At 47.2% G+C, this 21628-nt stretch overlaps 1 protein-coding gene across 6 annotated transcripts in view; it reads left to right on the top strand.

Moving 5' to 3' along the window:
* Positions 1–1078: 1078 nt before the first annotated feature.
* The window catches only part of MBTPS1 (membrane bound transcription factor peptidase, site 1), a 55343-nt gene continuing 34793 nt past the window's right edge, over positions 1079–21628 (top strand). Inside the window, exons 1-6 of one of the 6 annotated variants that reach the window (XM_055305521.1) lie at positions 1079–1095; positions 14599–15089; positions 15782–16039; positions 18829–19032; positions 20631–20741; positions 21171–21280. In XM_055305521.1, the coding sequence (XP_055161496.1) occupies positions 14927–15089; positions 15782–16039; positions 18829–19032; positions 20631–20741; positions 21171–21280 (846 nt within the window). In that variant the 5' untranslated portion in view covers positions 1079–1095; positions 14599–14926. Of the gene's footprint in view, positions 1096–1214; positions 1311–9254; positions 9381–14598; positions 15090–15781; positions 16040–18828; positions 19033–20630; positions 20742–21170; positions 21281–21628 lie in introns of those variants that run through there. The other 5 variants (XM_055305522.1, XM_055305518.1, XM_055305519.1 and 2 more) reach the window with 5 other exon arrangements.

Here is a 21628-nt window from a genome sequence, read left to right as displayed (position 1 = left end):
TCTCTCATACCCTGCCCCACTTCATTTCCTAAGGTTCTCCGAGCTGGAGCAGTGCCCTGTTTCCTGCTTTGGAGCTTCACTATCATATGGCAGGGGTGTCGGCAGTTCACTAGCCTACCTAAGTTCCTAACAGTTGGGTCATGTATTCAGGGGTACAGTGACTTCAAGGTGGGTTAAAAGAACCCTGGCCTAGGCCAATCTACTCCACATTAAGACACCACAGTTAAGTTTAAGATCAAGTGCAAGGCGTGGTGGCAGCAGGGACTGCTTGACTTTGAGGATTTACCAATGGGAAAAAGTCAAGAATTCTCTGGAAGTTCCTAACATCGATGCGATCTCAGAATGGGGAGGGTCTAGCTATAAGCACCATTGTTTATTGGCGTCTCATTTAACCTTCACTTTCGGGTCAGGAAGGTGAGGTACGAAGAGCCCCGCATCAGAGCTACATGGTGGTGTGTTGCCGGTATAGCAAGTCAGTCTGGCTGAGGAATGAAGGGAGTACGGGGTGCTGTGCTTTGTCCTGTTGGTGCCGTTCGGCATCATCGCGGGGCGGGGGAAGGTTCAAACAGGATACAAACAGGCCTGACTGCACTGCACATCATTTTCCAAAAGTATCGCCAAAAACATGCTTCCTGCCCCCGACTTGGGACCCGGCGCCCGGCGTGGGCCCGTTCAACAGGTGGGCAGAGCACGCCCCGCCATCCTAGTGTCCACGCCCCGCGGACGCTTTGCGGGAGGCCGGCGTCCCTGCGCTGAGCGCACCGAGCCGCCTCCCCCCTCCGCCCGGCGCGGCGGGTGCGCAGAGGCTTGCAGAGCGCGAGCCGCGGCTGCCTCCCGGCCGCCCCGCCGCGGGCGTTTACGGTACCTGCTGGCCCTGCTGGCCGTCCCGCCACGATCGCCCTCCCTGGGCCCCGAGGCCCAGCGTCCCAGGTGCCGCAGCCCCCGGGGGCAGACCCGACCCGGCAGGTTGGCCACGCCCCTCGCCCCGCCCCGCCCCGCCCCGGGCCGCAAGTGTCGCGAGATCTCCGCCCGCCCTCCCGGCGCCGGCCCCCGCCCGCCCTCCCGGCCCCCGCCCGGCGTCCGGAGCGCACGCAGGTCCGCGCGGGGCACGCAGGGGACGCACAGCAGCGGCGGGAGTGGGGGGGGGGGGGGGGGAGGGGCGCTCCCGGCCGTCGATCTCCCCGCCCCGGTCGCGTAGTCTCGCGAGAGTTGGGAGTAAACAGCCCCGAATGGAGACGCGAGGCGTGTTGGCCGCGGAGGCGCCGTTATCCCCGGGCCGCCGGCCCCGAGCCTGAGGCGGTCGCGGGTAGGTAAGGCGGCGGCTCGCTGCCCCGGGCGCCACGTCCCCCCGACCTGTGCGGCCGGCCGCGCGCGCCAGGCCCCGAGGGCGGGGTGTGCGGCGGCGGGGCCGGGCCCGGGGCCTCCGCGCGCCTGGAGCCCGGGAGCCTGGGAGCCCGGGAGCCCCGCGCCGGCCCCGCCGCCCCCCGCGCCCCGCCCCCCGCGCCGGCCTCGCCGCCCCCCGCCCCCCGCCCCCCGCGCGCCGGGGGTCCCCGCGCGGGCGGGCTCTGAGCGGCCGTGGGAAGCTGTGCCGTCCCGTCCTGTGCCCGGCCGGGGTCTGGGCCTGCTGTGCCGGCGGCGGCCAGGGCCGTGCGTGCCGAGGTGCCCCCGTCCGGCGGGAGCCCGGGAGGGCCGTGGGGGGCCGGGGCGGCCGGGGCGGCCGGGGCGGCCGGGGCGGCCGGGGCGGCCGTGGGCGCGCGCTCGCTCCGTGCTCGAGGTCCCCAGCGGCGTGCGCTCGCGCCTGCGCCCTGCGGAGCCGAAGCCCCTGGCCCGCGGGTCCTCGCCGCGCCGGCCCGCCGCGCTCCCGCGCAGGTCTCACTGCGTTTGTGCACGAGCGGGCACCTCGGAGCGCTGATTCTCGCAGACTTTTTTTTTTTTAATCTGCAGAACACATTTTTTATATGAATTTTTATGTCGGACTTGGTTGACCTGAAATTTACGTAGCATAAGATTCACTCCCTTTAAGTGTACTTACTCCGGGGGGGGGGGGTGTGTGTTTGGCAGTAGCCATGCAGAGTTGTGCAGTCATCACCGCAACCCACTTTTAGGACATGTCTGACACCCCAAAAAGGCCCCTGCCCCTGCCCAGGTGCAGTCACTCCCCATTTTCCACCCCAGCCCCAGGCAACCGCTAATCTGCTCTCCGACTCCATAGACTTGTGTCTTTTGAATACTTCGTTGAGGTGGGTCTGTACGTGGTGTCCGAGAGCAGCCTTATGGGACTCTAGCCCGTTAGGTCGCTCCGTTGCATTCCCTGTGTGTGTCTCATATTCAAGGGTTGGTCGCATCCGTGAAAAAAGAGAAATTGTAATTTAGTGGTGGCAGAGCCCTTGAGGTACCTGGGGCCCCATGGGACCAAGTTGGAGCTCCTCTAGCTAAGAACTTTTTAGCCTTGCCTTCAAATTCATGTGTTGTTTGATCCCATCTTCCATCATTCTGGTGGGTGGTTACCGCTCTGCCCTGCCCACCGCCTCTTTTGTGTGGCAGGTAAGTGTCACAAACAGAGTAACAAAACCTAGGAAGTGTGAACACTTAGGTAAACTGCCCCAGGTTTTCATCAGTGTCTTATGTGGGGCTTTCAGGGGGAGATTTGCACCTGCCTTTTTTTTTTTAATTTTTTTTTTTATTTATTTATGATAGTCACACAGAGAGAGAGAGAGGCAGAGACACAGGCAGAGGGAGAAGCAGGCTCCATGCACCGGGAGCCCGACGTGGGACTCGATCCCGGGTCTCCAGGATCGCGCCCTGGGCCAAAGGCAGGCACTAAACCGCTGCGCCACCCCGGGATCCCCTGCACCTGCCTTTTTGCACCAGGAGAGAGTTGAGATGTTGTTTGTGTTTTATTGGAAACAGTTGACACCTCCCACCCTTGGTGACCTGAACTATTAATCAGGGATGGGAGGTAGGGGCACCTGGGTGGCTCAGAGATTGAGCATCTGCCTTTGGCTCCGGTCGTGATGCTGGTGTCCTGGGATGGAGTCCAACCTGAGGCTCCCCCACAGGGGGCCTGCTTCTCCCTCTCCCTATGTCTCTGCCTCTCTCTGTGTCTCTCATGAACAAATAAAATCTCAAAAAACAAAACAGAAAAGGATGGGAGGTTAGACCTTCCGTTTGGTATTTGGGTGGGGACCTTGGTCTCCATCAGCCTCTTGCCTGTGTCTAGATAGGCCAAGGAGCTGGTAGAAACAGCCGTGTCGGTGTTCCCTTCCCTGTGGCCTCATCAGTTTTGATGTACTGCAGAGATCTCTTACCTAGATATGTTAATCTGATGTCTTTGCCTAAGGAAATGAGTTTCAGTAAAATGAGGCAAGTGCGGAGTGTGAGGTGCCTGCCTGGTGCGGCTAGCCAGGCTAGCCAGTACTGGACGGCTGAAGGATCAGGAGAGTAAGGAGACGGGCAGAGCACCTGCGAAAGGACTGTGTAGCCCAGTACCTCCTCACTCTGACACTGTTGACTCTTTGGGCTGAATTATTTGTTTTGTCCCCTTACAAAACCTACTAATGGACAGAATGTGCCAGAAGGAATGGTTCAGTCAGGCGGAAGAATACACCTATACACCTACAGTCTGGCATTGGTTAAATGTTAGCGGATTAAACAATGGTAGTACAGCCAAGTATGCGATTAGTTACGAAAGTGGTACTTTTACAACTAATGTTTAATTGAACTGAATGCTACCCTTCCATGATCTAAACACAATTCATTTTTCTCTGGAGCTGTTTCAGTAAAGGTTCATTAAAAAAAGCTGGCGAGTCGGCATAATTAGGTGACTATCGGTGATACAAGTAATTTTCTCTCCCCTGAAAAGTGTTCTTATTTGTAGAGAAAGGATTTCGGATATATCTTAGCTATGCCCAGAATTCGAATCTAAGTGATACGCTTTTATAATGCAAAGTAGAAAAACCTCAGAGCTGCAAGGAATGTTAGTCGTCAGACCAGTTGTTTGCCCAAGTTACACATTTCCTCTACATGCTCTCCTTTTTACACATAGCTCAAAAAAATCTTCTTCCTGGTGTATATTGTTTGAACTGTTTATTTTCCATTTTGGATTTGATGTCAGGTATTTTTTTTTATTATACCTGTGTTAGAGGCATACAGAAAATCCATAATTGTACAAATACCATCTTTTAAGAGTGCCTTTGTATGGAAAGATCACCAGGTCTTCTATATAAAAAAAATTATAAAAATTAAGTCTAGTAAACAGTGGATCTAGTAACAGCCCTGACTGGGCCCTGTAAGTAAATGATATGGTGCATGATAAGCCTGTTCAGAGTGAATGAGCAAAAAATTTGCCCTGGAGCTCTAAGGTAGACTCAGATTTTTTAACACAATTCCTAGGAAATAGATCCCTTTTAAGCTCTACTATATGTACAGATAAAAGCAAATCTTTGGGGTCCCTTGCTGTCTCAGCTGGTGCAGTGTGTGATTTGATCTCAGGGTCATGAGTTCGAACCCCATTTTAGGCATCTTAGAGATTACTTAAAAGTAAGATTATTTTTTAAAAAACAAAATCTTTAATATACTTTGAATCTTGTGTCACTATATTACCAGAAAATTTGTTTTTCTATGATTTATTTTTTATTTTTTATTTTTGAAGATTTTATTTATTCATGAGAGACACAGAGAGAGGCAGAGACATAGACTGACGGAGAAGCAGGCTCCTCACAGGGAAACCTATGTGGGACCCCATCCCTAGACCTGGGATCACACCCTGAGCCACCCAGGCATCCCTATAAGATTTATTTTAAGGATATTTTATCTAATTATATTTCATCTAATTATGAAAGTGTAACATAGGCTTTTTGTAAAAATGTAAATGGCTAGAACTAAGAAAATAACTCCTTGTACCGATAGCATTGAGAGGTAGGACCACAGTTACCTCGAGGCAGAGATCTTTTCCTGTTCTTTTTCCTCTGTGCATATAGATGCATGATTTAAAAATCGAAACTTGGATCCATGAACTGTCTTACTTAATATTGCACTAATATTTCCCCATATTCTTTGGGAAATATGTTCAAGACCTATGGCTGCTCTAACAAATTTCTACAAACTTAGTGGTTTAAAACACCACCAATTTATTACCTTTCAGTTCTAGAGGTCAGTAGTCCCAAATCAATCTCACTGGGCTGACGTCAAGGTGTCGGCAGGACTTCATTCCTTATGGAGGCTCCAGGAGAGATTGTTTCCTTCTCTTTTTCGGTTTCTAGGGGCACCTGTGTTCTTAGGCTCCTGGCCTCTTTCTCTGATTACCTCAGTTTCTGGCTTCCATCATCTCCTCTCCTGCTGCCAGTGGAGTAGCTCAGTGGGCCTGCCTCCCTCCTGTAAAGACTTGTAATTACATTGGTCCCATCGGAATAGTCCAGACTACCCTCCCCATCTCAAGATCCTTAGTTTAATCATACCTGCAAAATCTCTTTGGCCATATAAAGTAACATTTACAGGTTTTGGGGATAAGGATGTGGATATATCTTTGGGGGACCATTATTCAAGCTTCCAGAGGACATAATTTGAAATTGCTACACAGCATTCTTCCATAGTATGGGTTAATTAATTAATTAGCCAGTCTCCTGTTGTACATTTAGATGGTCTCTAATTTTTCCCGGTTATAATTTTGGGTGCAAATCATTGTATGCTTTCAGATTCACACTTTTATGGAATGAATTTCAAGGGAAGATTTTTTTTTTTTTTTATGATAGTTTACACACGAGAGAGAGAGAGAGGCAGAGACACAGGCAGAGGGAGAAGCAGGCTCCATGCACCGGGAGCCCGACGTGGGATTCGATCCCGGGTCTCCAGGATCGTGCCCTGGGCCAAAGGCAGGCACCAAACCGCTGTGCCACCCAGGGATCCCGTCAAGGGAAGATTTTATTATTATTTTTTTTAATATTTATTTTAGAGCATGCATGTGCTTGTGAGCTGGGGGGAGGGGCAGCGGGAGATGGGGAGAGAGAGTCTCAAGCCGACTCCAGGCTGAGTGTGGAGCCTTACTGGGGGCTCAGTCCCGTGACCCTGAGAATATGACCTGAGCCAAAACCGAGAGTCAGATGCTTAAAAGACTGAGCCACCCAGGTTCCCCTCTAGGAGAGATTTTAGAAAAGCAGGGTAACCTACCTCTTAAGAGTGTGGTTTCCATGCCAGACTGCTCAAGTTCCCAGTCCAGCTTTCTCACTCAGTGCCACATGGCCCCAGGCATGGTGATGGGTACCCCCCCACCCCCAATCCTGGGCGCCTTCGTGTTTTCATCTGAAAGTGGGGTTTAGTCCAGATTGTGAAGATTCAGTGAGTTAATACGCGCAAATTGCTTGGAATAGTGTCTGTCACAGGATAAATGCTCCGTGTGCTAGTTTTTGTTGTTATTGCTGGATTTATTAGGAAAGGGTTTTACTTCCATTTTTAAGGCTTTTAAAATGCATGTTGGTAAGTGACCCTTCTAAAAGGTAACAGGAGGGTGGTCCGAGTGGCTCAGCGGTTTGGCGCCACTGTCAGCCCAGGGCCTGATCCTGGGGACCCGGGATTGAGTCCTGTGTCGGGTTCCCTGCATGGAGCCTGCTTCTTTCTCTGCCTGTGTCTCTGCCTCTTTCTGTGTGTGTGTGTGTGTGTGTCTCATGAATAAATAAATAAAATCTTAAAAATAAAAGGTAACATGAGTTTTTTTTTTTTTACAATCATTAGCAACATATGAGAGTCCTCGGTTTATTGGATTGAATTCTTAAACATAATTTGTGTTTTATGTTGGTGTCTCCATGTATGTCTCTCACACTATTACTTGATTTTGACTAACAAAACAAATAGAAGCAGTTGGATATAAGAAACTACTGGTTGCCAGCGTGGGGAGGGGTTGAGGCGCAGGAGAAATAGCTGAAGGGGATTAAGAGGTCCAGACATCCAGTTATACGGAAGTCAGGGGGAGTCAGGCTCAGCCTGCACTGTAATAACGTCGTCGTATAGTGATAGCTGGTAACCAGACTAGGGGGACCATTCCCAACCCATGACAGTATCAAAGCAGTATGATGTATGCCTGAAGCTAATAGGGTATTCTGTGTCAATTATACTTCAGTTTTCAAGAAGTTCCTTGATTGTTCTTATGTAAATTGTGGAAACACTTCAGCTTTTTTTTGTTGTTTTAACACTTGTTTTTTTTTTTTGATTTTTTTTTAATTTTTATTTATTTATGATAGTCACAGAGAGAGAGAGAGAGGCAGAGACACAGGCAGAGGGAGAAGCAGGCTCCATGCACCGGAAGCCCAACGTGGGATTCGATCCCGGGTCTCCAGGATCGTGCCCTGGGCCAAAGGCAGGCGCCAAACTGCTGCGCCACCCAGGGATCCCTAACACTTCAGTTTTAATAGAAATTAACTTTACCATGAATCTCCTCAGGGGTCCTGTCAATTCATTAGAACGAGTTTGAATTTCACTGTGAACAGCTCAGTCCCGTCGGTTGGGCTGTTGGGATGTCATTCTGTGTAACCGTTGACGTGTGTGTGTGAGTCTGTCTGACATGGTATTTAGTCTGGTCGTGCACACAGTGGGCCGCTCAGACTGATTCTCAGGAAAGAGGCTAAAATTGTCCTCCCCACCAATTTTCAAAATTTAATTCTCCCCTCCTTCTCATTCATTCCTAGCCGCTGAGACTAAATACAAAACTTTATTTTGTGCATATTTTGGAAATGATTTCAACCCACCAGAAAGGTTCCAAGAACAGCACAAAGCCTTTTTTTGCCCTCTGAACCTTTTGAAAGTAACTTGAAGACCTGATACCCATTATCCCTCAATACTTCACTGGGCATTTCCTGCAAGCAAAGTCCTCCTTACATAATCAGAGCACAGCCTTCAGATCAGGAAATTAGTCTTGATACACCCCTGCTATCTCCTCCCAGGCAGTTCCCATTCAGGTTTGCCAGTGTTCCAGCAATGTCTTCACAGCAAAGGGATCTAGTGGAGAACCTCGAGTTCAGTTACCGGTCACGTCTCCCGCGTCTCCTTCAGTCTGGAGCTGTGTCTCAGCCATTCCTTGGCTTTCGTTACCTTGGTAATTTTGAAAATTCCAGACCAGTTTATTTTGAAGAATGTCCTTTGGTTGGGTTCTGATGTTTCCTCATGATGTGATTACAGTTGTACATCTTTGGCAGGAACCCCACAACTGACACTGGCTTCTTCAAACTTTCAGTTTATTTTATTTGTAAATGTTATTGTGGATTTTTGTTTTATATTTTCTTTGGTGGGTTAACATGTTACTTTCGTTATTTATTTTGGTGCTTAGTTTGTTCCACACTGGGCTCTGTGTTCCTCAGACACACTCCCATTATTCTTTGAGTGCTTTCTCACTTTCTGGCACAAGATGCTCCAGACTCACCTGCCCACTCACCTGGAGCTAGCCGTGTCTCCGAGGAGCCTGATTTCTTGCAGTGAAGAATGGCATTTAGAAAACTAGTTCTGAGGAGGTTCCTGGGTGGTGCAGTCAGTTAAAGCCTTGGACTCTTGGTTTCAGCTCAAGTCTGACCTTTGGCTCGTCAAGCCCCACATTGGGTTCTGCACTCAGCACGGTGTCTGCTTGAGTTTCTCTCTCCTGCTCATGTGAGCCTGTCTCTCTCTCTCTCTCAAATGAATAAGTAAATCTTAAAAAAAAAAAAAAAAAATTGGGCAGCCCGGTGGCGCAGCGGTTTAGCACCACCTGCAGCCCAGGGCCTGATCCTGGAGACCCTGGGATCGAGTCCCACGTCGGGCTCTCTGCATGGTGCCTGCTTCTCCCTCTGCCTGTGTCTCTGCCTCTCTCTCTCTGTGTCTCTATGAATAAATAAATAAAATCTTAAAAAAAAAAGAAAGAAAGAAACCAGTTCTGGAAACAAGATGGGCTCCCTCCTGTTGGGCTGTCACTACTCCTGTGTCCTTGCAGTAGGCAGAGCTAGGAAATGTACGTGTGTTTGTGTGTGTATGTATGTACATATGCTTCCATTTGTTCGTTTTTACCTGTCTGTCCCATATATTGAGAACCTGGAGTTCACACCAGTATTTCCAAGTTCAGTCTGATCCTGCATAGGTCTTTAAGGTTTTTTTCCTTTTTCATACCTGTGACTTCCTTTTCTGGCAGTGAGAAAGCTGCATCCTGTCATCTGGAAATATTTGTTTGATCAAATCAATTTCCTGTTTTCACTGCCGTCACCCCACTTAGGCTCCAACACTGTCACCGGGTACCTCTGCTCTGCACACCTTCCTCACCCTCTCAGGATGCCATCACCCCACCCCAGGCCACTGTGGGTCTCCACCAGCACCCAACCTTCTTGCCCTCAGCAGCTGAATTGTACAGAAAGGGAGGAAGAAAAGGAAAGGTAGAGCTCTTGTTAAAAAGTGTTTCTTTTCCTGTTGGTATATGTCTGTGTCTGTATTTACATGCTCTGTACTCATTGCTGCCTCCATGCTTCTCACTAGATGGTGAAGCTGTCTTGGGGGGAAATGCTCAGCAGGTTTGCCTTGTGTAGTGGGAGATGGGGCCGGAAGAAGGATATCCATTGTTGACATAGGTGAGTGGATGTTTTAGGCAAGGGTAGTTCCTAGTCTCTTTAAAGCCCCCCAGCAGGGGCGGGAGTGTGGGGGAAGGGGGGAACTGGGTGGCTCAGTGGCTTAGCGCTGCCTTCAGTCCAGGGTGGTTCTGGAGACCTGGGATCAAGTCCTGTGTGGGGCTCCCTGCATGGAGCCTGCTTCTCCCTCTACCTGTGTCTTTGCCTCTCTCTCTCTCTCTCTCTCTCTCTCGCTCGCTAGCTCTCTCTCAATAAATAAATAAATAAATTAATTAATTGATTAAAAAAAAACAAAACAAAAAACAAAGCCCCAGGGGGAGTAGTCAGTGGGCCTGGCTGTCTTTAAAATAGGCCAGTGGTGTAGTGGCTGATCTGATCCCAGTGCCCATGGCATCATTCACCAGCCTTTGTACCCCTGGTGGCATTTTTGTTTTCTCCAAAGCAAATTTATATTTTGGAGCCCTCTTATTCTGGGATTGGGAGAGCATAGAAACTTCAGTATCTTGTCAGAATTTTTTAGCAGCCTTGGGTCTTTAGGAGCCTGTCTTCTTAGAACCTAGATTTTAGTTCACCTTCAAAGAATGTGAGTAGGTCACCTGTATCCAAATAAAACTGAGAGGTATCTCCTTGTCCCATTATTTCCAACCTGACAGTTATCCCCATAGGATAACTATGGGGATTTTTCTACTTGGAAGTGCCTTCCAGCCACTGGTGGATTTGAAGGCTGGGGCAGGCTGCTATTTGCTCTTTTGTCTGAACCTTTTAATTACTAAACCAGCAATCTCTTTCAGCTGACCTGTTTATTATGGAAATTATTTCTCCCCAGATTTTGGGGTCTTTTGACCTTACTATTCCTTTCTGCCCTGAACCATGCATTCCCAGCACTAATGCTTGCTCTAGTTTTCACATGGTCAGAGCACGGTACCTGCTGGTGTTCCCCAAACCAGCTCTTCCTGCACCTTCTCCATCTCAGATGGGCAGATGCCATCTGTGTTGAGGTGAAAGGCCTTGATGTCCTTGGCTCCTCACATATGCACCTCCCAAATCTAGCTGTCAGCAGATTGTCTCGCCACCCCCATCATCCCTCCTGCCTCAGCCTGGCTTGAGCCCCCATCATCACAGAGGCCTTCCAGTCGGTCTCCTGTGTCGGCTGTACCCCCCCTTCTACCCAGAAGCCGGAGCAAGCTAGTTACTGTGACCTGACCCCCTGGTTTGGGTCACCCCTCTGCTCAGATCCTGCTTTTCCTCCCATTTGGGGTAAAAGCTGAGTTCCTTCCTCTGACCTGCCAGGCCCTCCCTGGCCTGTCTCCCCATCTGTCACTTCTCCCATTTGGCTTCTGATTTCTGCATCCTTCACCCTGCTCCAGCCTCACAGGCTTCTCTCCTTCCCTTACACGAAGCAGGGGCTCAGCTGCCCCAGTGCCCGCAGTACTCTGCCTGGTGGGCCTGGCTGGGGTGGGTTTGGTTTGCTGCTGTGTTTGTGCCGCCTGTCCAGTACCTGGCTCTCCGGCCTTGCACTGTAAAGGAGTCAGGCCAGTGAGCAGAGCTGCTCAGCAGCCCCACCCAGCCGTTTTATCTGCATACCCCATTCCCATTGCTTCCTGCATGGTCCGTGCAGAGTTTGCACCTGCTTGAGGAGTCTGCTTCCCACCATCTCTCCACCTCCAGATTGGTGTCCCGTGGCCTCCCTCCTCATGCGGATGGCTGGCAGATCCTTTACATACATCCTGGTTTTTTCTGGTCTCTGATGTAGCTTTGTTTAGGCTGCTCCACTTCTTCCTTATTTCCCTACTTCCGGTCCTACCAGCTCAGGGTCTGCCAGAGCTGGCTGCCATCCCTGTCATCAGCAGAAGCCTCCTGTTTGACCCAGAACAGCTCTCAGTGCCATGTCCTGGCCCTGCATGTGTGCCCCTCCTTTGGTGTTTTCCTGCACTTTGGTTAGCTGTTTGTGTTTATTGTCAGCTTCTTTGCTGGATCACATCTTAGAGACTTGGTAAATGTAATATAAAATGGTGTGATTTAATACATAAATTAAGAGAGACTGTCTTAGTGCTATTGCAGTGTCCTGTTTCCAAAAACCTAAAAAGTTACATTTTTCTGTTTGGGAGAGAACTCCCAAAATTTTATTATCTTGACTATCTTAGGCATCTTTAAAGTTTAAAAACCCCCTAACCTTTTCTTCCTATTTCTCTGTCTTACGAAGTCTGTCTCCTGGCCCAGTTGTAGGACAGTGTCATCCATCTCTTCTGCACGGGCCATAATATGAGGTCGCTGTCTGTACCTGTGTGCGAATTATTTTGGAACAAGTTTAATAAAATTGATCTGACACAGTAAGGTCTAAGATTTGCTTACTAGTATCACTTGCTAATATTTGTTACATGTAACGCAAATACGTAGTAGATTCTTTAGCTCCAGGCAGAAGAACTTAAGAGATTTCTTCTATTTATTATTATTATTTTTTAACTTGCCTTCAGGGCATCCTGGGTGGCTCAGCGGTTTAGCGCCAACTTCAGCCCAGAGCGTGATCCTGGAGACCCGGGATCGAGTCCCACATCAGGCTTCCTGCATGGAGCCTGCTTATCCCTCTGCCTGTGTCTCTGCGCCTCTCTCTCTCTCTCATGAATAAATAAATTAAAAAAAAAAAAAACTTGCCTTGACTGAGAGACCTGTTTAAATCTTTTTTAGAGGGATGCCTCGCTGGCTCAGCAGTTTAGTACCTGCCTTCTGCCCAAGGCATGATCCTGGAGTCCCGGGATCAAGTCCCACGTGGGGCTTCCTGCATGGAGCCTGCTTCTCCCTCTGCCTGTGTCTGCCTCTCTCTCTGTGTCTCTTCTGAATAAATAAAATCTTTAGATATAAATAAATATTTTTTAGATTTAAGTTCATTTAATATAACAGACCTCATCAGTGATGAGCTTTATCTCCTATGACCACTCATACTATAATTAAGGAAGGTATTTGCTTCATGTGATTATATTCTGGGATACCCCATTCCTGCAAGTATCAAATATAAACAGAAAAAATTGGGACTCCCAAGTGGGTTGCTGTGAAATATGTTGGAGTGTCTTTTTCAGTGTACCCTGTTGTTGCTGTTCTTTGATCTTTCTGTTCTGATTTTTGGTTTTAATTTGTTTTCATGGTTAGTATTTTCAGTGTTGTTCTTTACGTTGGCATGGAAATAACTTTTAAAATTTTATTTCCATCTGACAAGCTCCATTCATCCAACCTTAGCCTCCAGTGCCAGAGAAGCCGTGCTTTTCAGAATTGTGTGTTATTACAGATTTTTTATAAAGATTTTATTTATTAAAAAAAATTATTTATTTATGAGAGACACACAGAGAGAGGCAGAGACACAGGCAGAGGGAGAAGCAGACTCCATGCAGGGAGCCTGATGTGGGACTGGATCCTGGGACTCCAGGATCATGCCCCTCAACCACCTAGCCACCCAGGCATCCCGATTGTGTGTTATTATAGTAGTGAAGTCCTAAAAACTAACCTTTCAAACTTTTTTAGGTACTCTAACTTTATGGGTGTTTTCCTGTGAATAGACACACATATCAATAGTTACAGAAACCACAAAGTTTTTGTTACTCTAAAGCACCAGTTTCTGCCAGAAGAAAAGGTTTTGATAATTTGTTACCTCACGGACTCCTGGTCCTAAGTGTTTTCTTTTTATTTTTTTATTTTTATTTTTTAAGTGTTTTCTTTTTAGAAACAAGTTAGCAGTGTAAGGCCATCTTGTTTCATTGATTTGTATTTCCCTTGCTGGATTATTTATGTTTCTGGTGGGATCAATGCAACAGATTTTTCTGGACACGCTACAGTCAGCGTCTTTTTTTTTTTTTTTTTAACTGCTCCTTTTTTCATTCCTTTTTTCATTGTGAAGAATGATCAGTTTTCATGCCATTCAGGTACTTGAAAGGTATCTGTGCCCATGTGTAATTTAACACTCAGATAACACTTTTCTTTGGCAGCAGTGTATCTCGCAAACTGTTCTCTTATATTGTTTCCAGTAAAGAAGTAATCTGGTTTTATAACCTATTTAGTGGGTTAGATTTCTTTAAGGTGAGGCTTCATGTAAAATAAATTTGATGACCCTTCTATGTTCTCTTCACAGGAACTATTTCAAAATCTGAAAGGTGTAGTTTGAATAGTTTTAAAGTATAGTTTCTCTAAAAGAAAGTGGCAAGGATTTGACCTGTATGGAAATTAGTTTGTCCTTAGGTATTATTTTATGGTAGAAAGTGAGGATGTTTACCAAGCTTTTGCCTGAAGATTTGGTAAAATTTATGGCGAATTACACTGCTGTTGGAGGGATGCTTGGGTGGCTCAGTCGGTTAAGCTGTCCTGACTCTTGGTCTCAGCTCAGATTTTGATCTCAGGGTCATGGGTTAAAGATCTCAGGGCTGGAATGCCTGGGTGGCTCCGTGGTTGAGTGTCGGCCTTCAGCTCAGCACGTGATCCCAGTGCGCAGATCGAGTCCCACATCAGGCTTCCTGCGAGGAGCCTGCTTCTCTCTCTGCCTGTGTCTCTGCCTCTCTTTCTGTGTGTCTCATGAATAAATACATAAAATCTTAAAAAAAGAAAAAGAAAAAGATCTCAGGGCTATGGGTTAAAGTCCCACGATGGGCTCCACGCAGGGTATTATTTAAAAAATAATTAAAGTGCTATTGGAGAAGAGCCCTGGAGACAACGGTTTACAAATGATGAGAATAGAGAATCTGAGGTAGAAGCAGAGGAGGGGAAGTGCAGGACTGGGATCCCTCCTTCTCTCTGGCTGCTCGGGGGCTCAATATTCCTGGCATCATTGGTTATGCTCAGTTTTTCTATTTATTGTATCCTTTCTTATTTTTGAAGCTCTCTTAAAATGCTTTCTCCCCGGAGAGAAGTGAGGAGTAACGAGATAGAGAAATAATAAGGTGTTTCGTGCCTGAGCTGCAGCAGTCTGTCTCATCGTCTAAATGGGCATCTTTGTGGCCCTCTGGCCTACGGTAGCACTGACTCCTGCCTGGCTCGCTTTGTTTTGTAGACCACTCACAGCTCCCAGAGTGACTGCTCGCCCCGCTGCACTGTGTTTCTGTACTGCAGATGGAGTGTAGGACTCAGGTGTCTGGGCCAGAGTGAGAGGAGCCCGAGGCCCAAGATGGAGAAGAAACGAAGAAAGAAATGAAAGCCTCTTTCCAGGCCAAACCACAAAAGGCCATGAAATTTAACTTTTATTTACGTTGGACAAGACTGTAAAATGGCTGATCAATGATGTTTCAGCTTTTTGCTGAAACAAAAATTAACTTATAATCAAGGAAGAAAAAAGTGTGATTTGAATTTATGCGATTTTATGACCATATTTACTTACGACCATGAAGCTTGTCAACATCTGGCTGCTCCTGCTAGTAGTTTTGCTCTGTGGGAAGAAACATCTGGGTGACAGATTGGAGAAGACATCTTTCGAAAAGGCCCCGTGCCCTGGCTGTTCCCACCTGACATTGAAGGTGGAATTCTCCTCAACGGTTGTGGAATATGGTAATGATATTATTTTAGTCCCCCTCCCCATTTTTTTTTAAAACTTAACTTTAGTAGCTTTTGCCAAAAAAGAGATTTCCCTCTTTTCTACATAAATTTCAAATGAGGCAAGCACACAGCGCTTGGATGTTTACTCTGCTGAAGTTTGCTCTCCTGGTATAGGTAGCTTCTGTGAGGCAAGGACATCGGCATTCTGAATTACTTCCTAAAACCTGATTCTGTGGAACAAGTGCCATTGTAGTTGCTGAGAGTGAGGAGTGGGGAGGTGCTGAAGCTGAGGTGACCAGATGTGAATAAACCCATAGTCTTCTCTGATCCACTCTAAATTTTCTTACTATTTCAGTAAAATAAAACTAAGCCTTCTGAATCTCTCTTTTCTGTTTGAAAAAGTTACATGCGTTTATTTGCCATATATTCAGCATTCTATTAATCTTTGCTTTTTGAAAAATAACACAGGTATCTGATTTTAAGTTGTGTCCTGTGATCAGGGCATTCATACAGATCATTTTAACTCAGAGCTCCAGAAACTGCTGTGTAGGACATTTAAACCAGTCTTTTGGTTTACTGCTCCTTCTGCTATAGGCTTTAAGGTCTGTAAGTTTTCTTTTACCAGGGAAATTTTAGAGTAGATAATTCTTAGGTTACAATACACGGACATAAATTCTTATTTTATTTGTGGTCATTGATTTCAGAATACATCGTGGCTTTCAATGGATACTTTACAGCCAAAGCTAGAAATTCTTTTATTTCAAGTGCGCTGAAGAGCAGTGAAATAGACAATTGGAGAATCATTCCTCGAAACAACCCATCCAGTGACTACCCTAGTGATTTTGAGGTGATTCAGATAAAAGAAAAACAGAAAGCGGGGCTGCTGACGCTTGAAGATCATCCCAACATCAAACGGGTGACACCCCAGCGGAAAGTCTTCCGTTCACTCAAGTACGCGGAGTGTGAGTACTGTGACCTCGGGCTCATCTGTCAGTTTCTGCTTCTCTAGGGTTCAGGGAGAGAATGTGTCCCACCCGCTCCTTGTGAGAAACTTCAGACTGGCAGGCTGGCAGGGAAAGGCTTGGGTAAACCTGAGTCCCTTCATCTAGGTTCATGAATTGTGAACGCTTTCTTGCCAGGAATTTAAAAAACAAAAGACAAAAAACAAACTTCATGCTCTTGTGGTGTGAACATATCTGCAGATTTGCAGTGGAGAGCGATGGATGATCTTTGTCTCTCCTGGACGTGGTTTTCACCTGGGCTCGTCTTGGAGCCTGGAGTCCCCAGCACTCCTCACATTCTAAAGAGAAAGGCAGGGTCTTTGTCTCCTGTTTGGTTGCCCTGTGCTTCTGTGAGCATGTGTTTTTATTTTTAAGGCAGCTTGTAAAACATCCTTTCTGTAGGTTTAATTTTGTTTTTCTGAGAGCCGCCCGACCATGCCCAAGCATGCCTTCGCTGGGCCTGACGTGGTCGCAGGCTGTACAGGTGTGAGGAACACCTCTCCTTCTCTGCAACTTGGGCTTGTCAGAGTAGTTAATACTTAAATAATAAATTGCATATTTAGCACTTAACATTTTCTGAAGTATACTTATTACCAAAGAAAAGGTTTTCTTTTCTTTGTGATAAACTAGAGTAACAAAGTACTAGTTTTATTGTTATTCACTGTCAATTTTTTCACTGGAAGGAGAGAGAAATAAAAGTTTGCTTTTCTCCCTCTGTCCATCAGGAACTAGCCCTGACAGCCTGTAAGGGCATATGGGAAAGCCAGGCTAATTTGGATAGTGTGACAAGTCAGCTCTTGAGGCACCACAAAGGTCAGGTGTCTGGCTTCCTCAGAGCTCTCTTTGTCAGTCCAGATGTTTTGTGATGCTATTTCTCTTTAAAGAGCAATAGCCTCCAAACAATCTAGGAAGATAAAAGCAAACCAAACCTTGTGCACTTAGCCAGATAAATGTATTGTGCTTTTTTGTTTTACTTTGTTTTGTTATCATAAAGAGCCCCAGAATATTTTAAGAAACATGGAAATGCCTAATTTTAGCACAGCAGTCCTGGAATCTCGAGTTAGGTTCCTTTCTGTACACTCTTCACATGGTTGTCAGACGTGGTGCTTGACACCCCCTAAGGATGTGGTGCACGGCTGACAGGCCCAGTCTGTCTTGTCGCCATCTGCTACCTCGTGTGGTGAGTGGCTTTCCTGTAAGCTTCCATTTTTCCCATCCAAAAATGGAGATAATGCTACCTACCTCATAGGGTTCTCACAAAGATGAAATAAAATAGTGCAAGTGTAAGAGCTTAGCAGAGTTTTTTGGATGTAAGTAGATGTTAAATATTGCTTATTTCTCTGGCTCTCATGAGAAGGCTCTGCTTTATTTTGGCTGGAACCTGTCCCACTCTGGCTCCCATCCCTGGCTCTGTCCCTGAGCTGGAAGAGAGAGCCAACCTGTTTGCCACGAGACAGTGTGTAAAGATATTTCAAAGATATCCATGGTGTCCCCCTTGCTTGTTGGATTCCTCTCCAGATCCTTGGACTGTCCCTCACATGGCCCGGGTTCAAGCCCTCTCACCATAGTTATAGTGCTTTCCTTCCAGGACTCTCTAGTTGTCCGAATTGCTCTTATGGATGAGATCCAGAGCCGAGCTCATTACTTAGGTGTAGTCTGGTCTGCTGCAGGCTGACGGAGCAGACCCGCACGTGCTGTCAACACCATTCTTTGTCAGCACCTCCGGTATTGTCTCACGCTATTGACTTAACAGGGTCAACATGGCAAGTTCAGTACAGAATAAAGCAGTTTGTGCAAATAATTACTTATGGGAGTTGACCCGACTATATGTTTTTCCAGTTCCCTGTGCTTTCATGGGGGAGCCTGGTTAGCCTGGAATAAAAGTGATAGTCGTTTATGTTAAAGACAGAATGTCAGTAGTAGGAGTATAGGTGTGTTCTTCTGAAAACCGATTTGAGATGCAGTTTTTCTTCATGATAGCATGGTCCTGAAAGGTAAGGACAACTCTTGCGGTGTTTTTTTGACTATTTTTCTTCCATTTTTCACAAAGCAAGGTGCGTGTAGAGAGCAGAATTCCTGGTTTCCAGGGCAGTTTGGCAGGTGTTGATGTGCATGCAGCCAGCCATCCACCCACAAAATCAAGAGAAGACACAGTTCAGCGCCCTCAGAAACTCCCTGACTGCTTCCTAGTCCTGCTCTTGGAAAGGGGACCCTCTAGTCGGTACATTGAGGGTAGCGAGCAGTGTACAGTTGGGAAGAGGTCCTGCTGATGCTTCGCTGGGATGGGCGGGATGGCATAATGTACCTTTTTCTGTCCCAGAGACCTAGCACTATGAAACTTGACCATCATCCCATGGCCACTCTCTTCCTTGTGGTTTGTTGTTGCTGCTTTTAGTTCAGTGAGGACAAGTTGCCATTGCCCATGAAAAATCAGATGTTTCTCATATCTTCAGTTTTAGTCACGAGTTTATTGAGTTTATTTTTTTAAAAGTGGTCATTTTATCAGTCTGCTGCTTTCTGTAGGTTGTAAAATGTTTAGTAGAGGTCACCTTGGGAGTAATAATGATGGCTGAGTGATACCCATAGATGTAAGTGCACAGAGAAAATTCTCTGGCAGAGGGAGAGAACCCCACCTTCTGTCACATAGAGTCTCGGAGTCATTGTAGCTCTTTTCGGGATGAGTGCTTTCCCTGTCCGGTATTGGGTTGGTGCCACTCCGCTTCTCATATCTCTTCTCTCCTCGGCTCTAGCTGACCCGGTGGTGCCCTGTAACGAAACCCGGTGGAGCCAGAAGTGGCAGTCTTCCCGCCCCCTGCGAAGGGCCAGTCTCTCCCTGGGCTCTGGATTCTGGCACGCCACAGGAAGACATTCAAGCAGACGGTTGCTGAGAGCCATCCCGCGCCAGGTCGCCCAGACCCTGCAGGCAGATGTGCTGTGGCAGATGGGCTATACAGGTGCGTGCCATTTGCCCGGGAGCAGTGAGGGGCCAGGGGTCCAGCAGCAGCCACAGGCCTGAGGCACCTGCCTTCCCGCCGTGCATGGAGCTGGTCATGTCTGACTGCCTCCCATCTTTGACTTCTGTTGTGCTGGGCATTTGCTTCTGTGCCTTTTTAAGTTGTTTAATCCTATACACCTTTGGTTCTTTTCTGCATTTCTGAGGTTAACGGGTAGATTGCGGAGCATTTCTCTCCTGTCAACCTGTAGCTGAACAAAGAGCAGTTTCTCAGGTAATGAGATCAAGTGCAAAGATGGTTATTTGGATGTGATAATGTGAAAATGAGTTCATTCCTTGAGGGTGGAGCTCTCTCTGCAGAACGGCTAAGTTACAGACTATGCACCTGTTGATCATTAGTTTCAGCGCAGGAGACGGCAGTAATGACCATATTCCAGTAAATAAGACAACCAGTGTGGTATTTTTCCTAACTGATTCATCATGGCAGAAAATTGTTGCCATAACTACTGTGAAGGTTTGTACCCCAACTCAAATGGAAACCAGTTTCTCTACTCCGCCACTGCAACCCCATCCATCTCAGCTGGTCTCAGGGCCTTATCCACATCCCCTAGCCTTGGAGACCATAAATTCTCCCTTAATTCCCCCGGCCCCCACCCTGCAGAATGTCCAAGGCACTGAAGCTCTTCATGCCTGATTGACTGACCTTTCTTTAAATAATAATTGTCACCTGTGGTTTTATCTTTCCAGGGTGAGAACTCTTTACAAAGCAAATTCTCCAAACAGAAAAGCATTTTTTGTCCCCCGCGTCCCCAGGCCAAGTGGTTTTTGAGATTGTGTCATTATTTAAATGTAAGCAATATGTTTTGGTAGTTACTTCAGTGTAATTGATTATTTAACATAGTAATGACACATAAACACGACTCTCACACCAGAAAGACACCTACCTTTGTGACACCTGTTAGCTATTAAATAATATGAGTGTCTTAGATATTTCACATGTTTTCTAGAATTTCTGGATCTGGTAACATCAGTCTTAACATTGGTACATGTAGCTTTTGGCCCGTATCTGAAATAGGCTCATTATCTAGCAAGGTGTACACTGGAGTGGTGTTCCTCATGGTGCCCTTATCCCCGCAGATTGCCAGCAGCCCCTGGTTGTCGAGGTTACTCATGAGCAGAGGCTACTCATGAACAGCGGCTGAGCTCTGAGCAAAGGGGTGGGAATAGTCTCCCCTCCTGCAACGGTGTGTTCTTTGTTCATGAGATGAGGGGAGGCAGACCCAGTGGAAGTCACCAGAAGCAGGGAAGTCACAGTCACTCCTGTGTGGAGGACTGAGCTCTGGTGACAGTTGAAGGGTGTCCCAGGAGATTGCCCGTGTGGCCTCAAGTCTTATTAAATAGCAAGTGATGGCATCTCCCTCGGTCTCCACTTTTCCTCGTCATAGCTCAGCCAGGGCCCCTGAGGTTCCTGACCTAACTCGTATGCGTTGGGCAGGCTTTGGGCCTCTGTGACGGGTCCCAAGGAGGAAAGTATTTTGTAGACAAAATCCAAAAAGATGATTTTTCCAAACATGATTGTTGCTTATTTTTCGGAATAAGGTGCTAACGTAAGGGTTGCTGTTTTTGACACTGGGCTAAGTGAGAAACATCCCCACTTCAAAAACGTGAAGGAGAGAACCAACTGGACCAATGAGCGGACACTGGACGACGGTGAGTGATGATGCTGTGGTGTGATTCTGTCTTTGTACCTTGTTCCTGTCCCCAGTTTTATGGGTTAAGAGTACAATTCTCTGTATGCAAATGATTACATGATCGTGTACAGCTATTATTGAGACAAACCCATGTTCATGTGCCTTTGGGTGGAAGCTTGTCTCACTGTCTTGGGATGTCAGGAAGTAGCGTTTGAGGAGAGAGGGCTGCCTGGTGGAAAGAGTGCTGACTTCCCTGTTTGAGAGGGGGTGGGGGTGCCAGGCCCAGAATTGGGGCTGCCATAGTGTGGGTTCTGAGTGGGACACCATGTGGGGGCAGTGCAGCCTCTTTGTCCAGGGAACGAGTCTGTTGAAATCGGTGGTTTGAAATGTTGCATCTTGGTGCACGTTATCAGCTATATCTTACGACTTTTCTCCTTGTGGTTGGCAGGGTTGGGCCATGGCACATTTGTGGCAGGTGTGATAGCTAGCATGCGGGAATGCCAAGGGTTTGCTCCAGATGCGGAACTTCATATTTTCAGGGTCTTTACCAATAACCAGGTAGGTGTTTTGAGGACCCCTGAAGCTTAAAGAGTGGACATCAAAATATAAAAAGTAAAACTTGGGGGATCCCTGGGTGGCGCAGCGGTTTAGCGCCTGCCTTTGGCCCAGGGCGCGATCCTGGAGACCCGGGATCGAGTCCCACGTCGGGCTCCCGGTGCATGGAGCCTGCTTCTCCCTCTGCCTGTGTCTCTGCCTCTCTCTCTCTCATTCTGTGTGACTATCATAAAAAAAAAAAAAAATCTTATAAAAAAAAATAAATAAAACTTGGGAGAACACATACTCCTTGGGACACCTGGGTGGCTCAGAGGTTGAGCCTTCCACTCAGGTCATGATCCTGGGGTCCTG

Source organism: Nyctereutes procyonoides, unplaced genomic scaffold (genome assembly GCF_905146905.1).
Source record: "Nyctereutes procyonoides isolate TBG_1078 unplaced genomic scaffold, NYPRO_anot_genome, whole genome shotgun sequence".
Lineage (NCBI taxonomy): Eukaryota > Metazoa > Chordata > Mammalia > Carnivora > Canidae > Nyctereutes > Nyctereutes procyonoides.
The sequence above is the reverse complement of the archived record's forward strand: the minus strand, read 5'-3'. Positions and strand labels throughout refer to the sequence as shown.